The sequence below is a fragment of the Larus michahellis genome, chromosome 14 (genome assembly GCF_964199755.1).
Source record: "Larus michahellis chromosome 14, bLarMic1.1, whole genome shotgun sequence".
Lineage (NCBI taxonomy): Eukaryota > Metazoa > Chordata > Aves > Charadriiformes > Laridae > Larus > Larus michahellis.
The window spans coordinates 4028842-4038131 of NC_133909.1; the positions used below are offsets into that span (position 1 = coordinate 4028842).

At 41.0% G+C, this 9290-nt stretch overlaps 1 protein-coding gene across 2 annotated transcripts in view; it reads right to left on the minus strand.

The window, feature by feature from the left end:
• The window catches only part of COX10 (cytochrome c oxidase assembly factor heme A:farnesyltransferase COX10), a 110937-nt gene extending 101969 nt beyond the window's left edge, over window positions 1–8968 (minus strand). Inside the window, exons 1-3 of one of the 2 annotated variants that reach the window (XM_074607394.1) lie at window positions 8664–8968; window positions 7947–8071; window positions 6120–6444 (exon numbers count right to left, since the gene is read on the minus strand). In XM_074607394.1, the coding sequence (XP_074463495.1) occupies window positions 6120–6444; window positions 7947–8071; window positions 8664–8706 (493 nt within the window). In that variant the 5' untranslated portion in view covers window positions 8707–8968. The remainder of the gene's footprint in view (window positions 1–6119; window positions 6445–7946; window positions 8072–8663) is intronic. The other variant, XM_074607395.1, reaches the window with a different exon arrangement.
• Window positions 8969–9290: the final 322 nt, after the last annotated feature.

A 9290-nucleotide genomic window follows, 5' to 3' on the forward strand; every position in this document is an offset into this window, starting at 1 on the left:
ATGGTATATCAGTACATATGGAAGGACAAAAGCACATGCATTTTGACTTTGATTAAAGAAACACTTTCAGTGTTCTACTGCAAATGTTTCCATGCTCCTTAAAGGAAATCAGCATTCCCAAAGCTGATGGAGCATCTAAATTTGTTGTTGATTATAACCCGCACACTAAAGGAGGCCAAACTCCCGAAGCAAATTTAAATTTGGGACAATCATTTGAAACAACTCTTTCTATCATATCCTATAAAATTCAAGTCCCATATCACAAGCAGAGCAGATGGTAAAAGATTATCACTATCAAACAATTTTAAAATGCTTTGCAAAAAAATAAACTGTAATAATACTGCATCTCATTAGTTTTCCTTGTAGCACGGAAAACAAATTGCCAGAAAGCTACTGCTATTAAGCTTTGTTTCTTTGATAGGATAATAGTTACCGTTTTAATAATCACAAAATGAGAACTACTTTGACAGGCATATGAGACATATTTATAACTGAGAATAAATGTGGACTAGTAATAATCTGAACGACATATACCGATAAATCTTTGTCAAAGTTTCTGGCTATATTAAAGCTACTATTTAAATAAATGCCATTATTCCAGAATAAAATGGAAACGTACTGGAACTCCGCTAAAGTAAATGGATTTTTATTTACTAGAGCGGCTGTTACCAGATTTTTAGCCTACAAACACAACATAGGCACCATATTTAGCCACTGTCGCTCGAGTACACTGGGGTTTGGTAACAGTCAAGAGCCATTACGCAAAGCTGGATGGATATCCATCATCTTCCTTTTACAAATATGCAACAGACCAAGAGATGAACCAGGATGTTCCCGATCACACCATAAGTCAGTAGCAAACGTCTCAGGCTTCTCATTTCCAGTTCAACACTCCCGCGCTAGAGGATCGCTAGCGCACAGACACAAATTCCTATGTAAGCAAGACAGCCAACAAATTCCAGGTGTCTTCTAGTAAATGAGACAGAGTTATTTTCTTAAAAGGGGACATATGAAAAAATGCTCTATTTTAGTCTCCAAAACTGAAAATGATCATAAATTATCATATGTCTCCACTTTGTAAATCCTAAATGTAGGTCAGTAAGTCCATGACATAGCAACCATGCACAATTTTGCAGCTGGCAGTGTCTTCTCCTAAGTGTTTGTCTAACATTGTCTAGCAGCAACACAGCGTAATTCAGACTGGAAGGGATCTCAGGCGAACATCAAGTCCAACCTCCCGCTCAAGGCAGGTCCCTTAGGGCTTTGTCATCTCCAAGGATGGAAGTGTCACATCATCTCTGGGCAACTTGCTCCAAAGTTTGACTGTCCTCATGGTGAAACTTTTTTTTTTTTCCCTTATGTCAAGCCAGAACCTCCCATTTCAATTTATGAAACATGTTTTCTCTGTGCCAAGATTCACGTATTTTACAGAAGATTTGAAAACCAAAGCATAAGATGCTTCCAAATCTGTCTTTCAAAGACTTTTGGCAGCTGATTGGAGAATTCCACATCCTCCTTCCTGTGGAAGAAGCTACTAATGATCAGATGGCGTCAAAATGCCATCTATTTACTTTTACCTTAAAAACAAACATCAAGCAAATTTATGGGCCTCCCTAGAGAATTGATTACATCAGTCTTGTGATTCTGTCCACAACATGCACATTACACATGCCAAGAACACAATAGATTTGATTCTGATCTGACTACAATAAACCCTGGAATGACTCTATTAAAAGATGATTAATGACTCCAGATTTACATAGATGTAAACAGCCTGGCCTATTATAGCTCTAAGGTATAGACCACAACAAAACCAGAGATAATTTACTCTCAACTCTTCCTACCTCATGTTAATAGGACACTAGGTTGAACTCTCCGAGCAGTAGATACAACCAAACAACGTCTCGCAGCCTCAATGAGAGAAGCACGGCAAAATATAAGCTTACTTTGAGGAGGTTTCCAGATTTCTTGGTGTTTGGAGAAATAGTAACGTACTTAAAGGGAAGCAAAGGAGGGTTTCTGTTAGAGACACTTTTCAGCAGTAAGGGCGGTAACACACTGCCACAGGCTGCCCAGGAAAGCTGTATATTCCCTGCTTGGGTTTAGGAACAGACAAAGCAACATCAAGTTAGGAATGACAGACCTAAAGGTGATCCTGACTTGAGGGAAAATGGATTGGGTTAGAAGCGGCCCTTTTTGGTCCCTGTGATTATGCACAGATACTGCACACGCTAAACCAAAGCAAGACACCAAGTGCAGAAGTTTTTCTGGTGAGATCCGAAACAAAGTTTTCAGTAATCAGAACAGAAAAGCAATGTTCAATGGATTGACTATTAAAACGTACTTTGAAGAAAATACTACCAAAACTCTAAAACACCTTCTAAGAGTTGGAAATTAAAAGTACCTTGCAATGAGATGTCGTAAAAGAATATAAAGGTTTTGGGGGAGAGACTGTGACTTCGCATATGACGTGGGTAAATAATAACCAGTTAATACACAATTGTGAATGAAGAAGAATCTTCAGACAAACTAATATGATTGTGAACAGAAATAAAAGTGTTAACTGTAGTACATTAAAACACAGGATAAAGGAAAGGTAGATAAATATTTATAACACATGGCCTCTAGTATGACTTTCTAAAGAAGATCCATGTTATGGTAGGCTGGAGTCAGGACTCAGCTCTTCCAGGCAGAGCAGAGATAGAGACATGGTAAAGACACAGCCCCTTCCTCAATGAACTTGCAAGTTTGATTAAAAATTCTGCAGCTGATTAGAAATTAGCAGTTAAGTTTGCATCTGACCCATGTTGATACATCCACTTCTCAGACAGGTGCTACATCAGGTGCAATACATCAATAGCTGGTTGTCCTCACCAAAAGACCAACATGAAGACATCCTTTAACAGGAGCAACGATGAGGAAATGTTCAGAAACCACAGAGAAATATCTCACAAAAACGTTCAGCATTTTTCATATCATGCCTTCATCCAACTCCCCCAAATTAAACACTGAAGTTTAATTTTCCAGTGTTTTTGCACATAGCTCATCTTAGTTTTCATCTGTGATCACTAGGGAAAACATTACTTAAATGCAAACATGAAGCTAAATTTAAGATGAGACAACCCAAAACTCTTACTGTGTTTGCATTATAAATTATTAGAATTTCCTCCTATTACCATACCCTCACATCTCTCTCTCCTATTTTCAGCTACGCATGAACTTTAGGATAAAGTTGAGAACAATGACACTTATAATTCTGAAAACTTATCAGACATGCATTAGCTTGCCAAGTGCCTAGATGGTAAGACACAGCTGTTCAGACAGCGGCCAACAGAGAACACCACAGAGAAGGGAAAGGATGGAAATTGAACCCAAAAAGGTAGGTTACACGACAAGTAATTAAAAGTTCCCTAATTGTTTTCTATGGCAAAAGAATATAAACAAAAATCTTTTCCTGTTGGGTAAGGCAAAGCTTCTAATGGCAGAGTCACAAGAGCAGCAGTTTACATGAAGCAGGAGGGTATGGTAATCGCTAAACTCATTTCCTTTCAAAGGTGAATTACAGTTCAGAATACAAACAAACATTCTCTTTACTTTAGCAGCGGGAAAAGAGGAGGGCATAAGGAAGTCCCATTTTAGCATAATGCAGAGTTTGTTTTTTTGTTATTTCATACTCTAAAAAGTATAAATAGGGAGCCTGCCAAGAAAAACACACAGGATATGAGATCTATCAGAACTTCATGGGTGAAGGGAATGGAGTTGTGTGTCATTTGTAACTTAAAAACCGACCTCAGAGAGCTTATTTTGCTTTATAAAAAAATAAAATCAAAGAACTGCGCCGCCATATTCTTTAGAGAATATATAATTTGCCTAAATGATTGCAGAAGTTGGAAAAAAGCTAGTACTATTCCCTTGCTCCACACACTACACCCAATAAGTTTCCTGTGCATCTCTCACACTATTCTATGACCAATAAAGACCAACAAGAGAACTCCCCTCGTACAAGCCCCTCTTCACCCAATTTATTCTTTTACACTTCCTACTTCCAATAAAATCTCCACACCCCAGATCACCACCTCCGCCAAACATATAAAGATTCCAACGAGAAGAGAGGTTAAGGTTCTTTTCTCTATCTCTATACCTTCTCAACAGGTACAAAGTTTACTACGCTCCCCTTGTATCAAGAAGGGCACATCTCAAAATGCAAACTCATAGAAAACAACTGACAAGCCTGAAGCACTTGAAATTCTGTAACCAATGCCCTCTACAGCTTTCAAGGAACACCTTATTTTAAAATGAGCGCGGTGCTTTCTTGCCGGTCAATATTGCCTTTTGCAGTTAAACACGAGCCTACCAGAAGCTACTGAAAAGTTTGGCAGCAATAGGGAGGCCACACAGCAAAAGCAGCCCATAAAATTATTTTCTCTAGAAAAAGACACTCTTCCATCTTGGTGTAGTTCTTGAAACTCCCATTATGAGGAGCACCCGTAATGCTCCAGCACCAGTAATACTCGTAGGATTAACACTGAGCTTACCCATAAGGAGCATTAGCAACCACAGTTCATCCGCTCCCTCTCCTTTTTAAGGTGGTCACTAAATCATTGCATTTTAACTTTTAATTTCTGGATCTAGTGAGATTTTTTAAATTTAATTCTACTTCAATAACTAGCCAGCTTTCAAGTTCACATAGAAGAGCCACTTAAATAAAATCACCTCACTGAAAATACGCCAGAAGAGCAAATCGTTCATATAGCACTTAAGTTATCCATGGTGAGCCCAACAAAACCAAAATATTACCAAAACTGAACGGGACGGGGGAGAAAGAGACAAGACCTGTATTATGCAAGAATAAAGAAGAGGCAATAGTTGAGGTTGTATGTGGACAAAGCTGTTGCAACTTTGAAGTACAATAATCCTGGTAACCACTGAATGTGCCAGTAGGAGTTTTATATACCTAAATTTGAAACTACCAAGGCTAAGAGGTAAAAGCTGCATGGTAAAGTATCAAAAGATGAGCTTTTCATCCCTCGAGTCTACTAACCCAGCTCTTTACCAGCATAAAATAAACACCTTGAGCTTTTTAAAAAATAATGAGGAAGAACATTTGGACATACAAACAAGATCAGCTTTGCCAAGTCCAAAAGATGAGATGTCTCATCAACACTGAGAACTATACGGCTTTTTGTTAGAGAAAAATCTAAGTGACCCTTGTACACTGTATGCGGTCTGTACAATTTTTCCATGGAGAAGCAAGCAATGAAAATATATATATCGCAAGACAAAGAGTTTCAAAAAGGAAACTGAATTCAGGATTTTTATTACAACAAATGGTTATGGCAAACAACAGTTTTATTATCAAGAATTTATTTCACCCACTGGAGAGAGGACCACAGTAGGGGCTTAGGAAATTATATTTCTGTTCTTGGCCTCCATACAGAGAAGATGTAAGTCTACAGTCAGAACATTAGTTTCCTTAGACATTAAAGTATATATAACACTACCAATGTGTAATGAAGTAATCTACAGTTGTTAAGTATTACTGTAAGGGAAAACGTAGCTAGGCTGCAAGGCAAACTGCTGGTTTGAAGATACAATCACTGACCAGAAAAATAAATTATACCTTATTTTAGAAAATCTAATTGGTCACAAACATTTTCCTTTATAAGATACGAAATTATTCATGTTATCTTTTGTTAGTACTTTTAGTACCAATTTCACAATAAGCATTACTAAAGTGAAACTTAAGTAAATAAGCCAGAACATTGGTAAACTTAAACAAGACTACTTTAAATACTACTACTTTACAATGCTTGTAAATTCACTTCCTAATCCAGTTTCACTGAATTTTTTGTACTAATGCTTGCTTATGATTCCCAAAAGTTAGCTGGCAATACGATACAAGCTCCTCCTCACTGTTTTTAAACAAATTTAATGAGAAAACCACTAAACACTTCCATAAAACAATTTTTCCCTGCACACATTTGATGGAATTGACCTGGGTACTTTGCGTCCGTCAAGCGGGAATTATCACACAAAAGCCTACACAGTACCAGTAAAATGCTGAAAAACTCTGATATCAAACAGGACGTGCAGAAGAGAAAAAATGACCAGTATAGTACCTGTAAGCTTGATTTTGGACAAGCGTGCCAAAATTCCTGGCAAATCATCCAGACGTAGCTTCATTTCTTTCCACTGTCTGTCTTCTTTGGGTTCTGCTCTTACTGGTGCAACCGAGCCTTCAGTTTCTGCAGCTGACTTCACTTCTCTCAGCTCATTTCTGCTTGATGTCTCAGACAAAGGTTGATGAACAGGTGAAATTGGTCTAATCTTGTGTATAACCTTTTTTTCTTGATCCAATTGCTGAAGCTCACGAAAAGGAGATGCAACTGAATCTGACTTGGGTTTGGCTCGTTGGCTGAGGTCTTTGTTGTATTGCGTTACATACTGAATAGAATGAGAAATGTTAAGATGAATAGTTGAGAAGATATTTCTGTCCATTTCAGGTCATTAACAACATGAATTATATTATTCTTATTGGTAGCAGAATTACGTCCTATGATGACACGACTGAGTGAGCCTGAATTTCAAACAGTTATTCCACATGCAGAAAAGTTTCTGAAGTTGGACAAGATATTACAGAGGCAGATTTACAGTCAATCAGTTCATCTTTAAACAATTCCAGTTTCCAAATATAAGCACTAAACGTTTTGTATCTTTAAGATACGGGGGGGAAAAAAAAATCAGAAAAATGTCAGAATATACAATTTACCTCCTACGACATAAAATCGTCACCCACATTAGGCAATTACTACTTAGCCCAAACTTTATGCTAATTTACGAGGTTTAACAATTTTCAACAGGAGTTCAAATGAATATATACTGAAAGGAAAGACAGTTGTCTCCTCTCTTTTAAAACTCTTGCAGAATAAAACACAAGAGTAAGAAAAAGAGCATTTCGCTTCTCCTATGTATTTTCTTTCCCAAAATATTCTATGTATTTCAAGCAACAGACATAAAAAGACTGAGCTTTCAGTTAATCATGGTTTAAAGTACAAGTTAATAATTATAAAGGGAGACATGAAACCCTGTATGAATGATGTGAATACAGATGAAATCAATAGCAAGAAAAAAGGATTTGGGAAGTGCTGGTGATCCCCAGAAGCGTGGGAGAGACCCGCAAGAGATCTCTTGCTTCACACAGGAACGAAGCTCAAAAAATACCAATAGATGTACGTGCTCCTTGTGGTCAAAGGAGCAGTTAGCTGTAAGACTTAGTCTTATCCGTATTTCATAGATATAGCTCCTAAGTACAATGAACAGGACACAACTCAGAAAGGAGCAAAATATGTCTTTTACCACCATCCTCTTACACATGCTACAACTGTTCAAAGAAGACGACACAATTTCAGGGGTTTGAATGATAATTACAGCTCTTTTAATACCTAAAATTAACAACAGGCCATAGAATGTAACCCCTTAAGTTAACGAGCTCAGGAGTTTTGATTCAAACGAACTGATTGACCCTTCAGTCAGAACACACTACCCCAACAAGTATGTTCCATCTATCACTTATATGAATGCTAGCCAAAATTTGATTTGCTTATTAGCATTTTAACAAATAACTTTGAAAATAATTTCATTTCACACTTCTCAACATGAGATGTGCGCTCCACTTCAAAGGCACAGGAAGCTTCTGGTCAGGTAGAGGACACACTGCAGCCCAAGGCATTATCCTTGCCACAGTGGGTTTCCCCTAACCTCAAATGTTTTAGATCCCAAGTGTTTAACTTTGAAGCAATGCAGAAAAGGAGACGCTTAGAATTGCCCGAGCTTCGTAGATATAAAAAAATATTATTTTTATCAACTAATCTCCATTTGGACTTATCACATGGGACAAAATGAATTAAAGAATGAGAAACATGGGATAAATAAACTCCCTGACTTACCATTCGTTTGAGAAAGTTAAAGTACTGAAATGTAACCAATCTGCCATTGGCTACGCGGCACAGATGCACAAACTGGCATGGTACCTGCCGTATTCCAGTGTTCTTCAGATGCCAGACAAATAACCCTAATTAAAGAAAAAATTAGAACATTAGATTCCAGTTCCCTCTCTGCCACTGAATTTGCTTCTAATTCAGACTCCAACGTCACCAGCTGTGACACAAGACACCCCCCAAAAAGGGAACTGGGGCTGCTCAGATCAGGAGAAACACGTTTGCAGGCACCAGGAGAAAGAACTGAAAGCAGAGGATTGGCCTGATGGTTTGGGCGAGTTCTTCCACATCTCCTAGCCCCCTAGGGAGGCATTCTTCGGCTCTTCTTCTATGACTGGCTCTACATGCTATCAATAAAATTACCTCGGCAAAATGGCACAAGCAGCGCTGAAAGGAAGCTGCTGACACAGGGCAGCACCAAAGTCAAATGCATGAAAAGGACACGCCTGTACGACACGACACCTATAGCTCTATAGAGGTACCGGTACGGAGGGACACTTACAGAGACATACAACCTGTGTACATCACTATATAGAGCAACCCCAGGCATTACTCCCAGCCCGGGGGTCATCCCGGGTCGGCACCGGCCCTGCCCCCCCCACCGACCGCGGCCCCCCTCCACCCCCAGACCCCGCCGCGGCCTCGCAGCCCCGCGGGCGGCGGTACCTGCCAGCGCCCGGGGCGGGCTGCAGCGGCGGGCAGCGCTCATGGCCGCAGCGCTGCTCCCGCCGCCCTCTCCCCTCACCGCCTGGGCGCCGCCATCTTGCCCGCCATGACCTCTAAACGACGTCCGGGTCGGCGCTTCCGGCGGCGGGGCGGGCGCTGGGGGTCGCCGGGCGGGGCGTGAGCGGCCGGGCCGGGGCCGGGAATCAGAGGGAAAGTCGGGGCTGGGACGTCCCGTCCCCGCAAGCCGCAGCGCGGGGGATCGGGCCCCGTCAGGCTGCGGGCAAGGCGCCTTCGGCCCCGCCGTTCGCCGCAGGGGCCGAGCCCGCCGCCTCCCGCTCCGCGTAGGGGAGAAGCGCTTCACGGCCCCGGGCGGCTGGGTTGGGCCTGGAGAGACAGCGCGGTGGGGGATGCGGTTGAGGGTTGGTCCTGCCAAGCAAGTGCTGGAGCAGCTTCCCACCGAGCGTCACCTGTAAACCGAGAAATACCTCCCGAGGGGGAGAACGGCTCGATGGGTTTCAAGGTTTGGGGTATAACAGATTAAGGTGTTCAGGGCGGAGCTGGGGCTGGGCTGGAGGCTCCAGACACATTTCCCATGAAAAAGTGGCCCTGAGCCCTGTCCGGGGCATC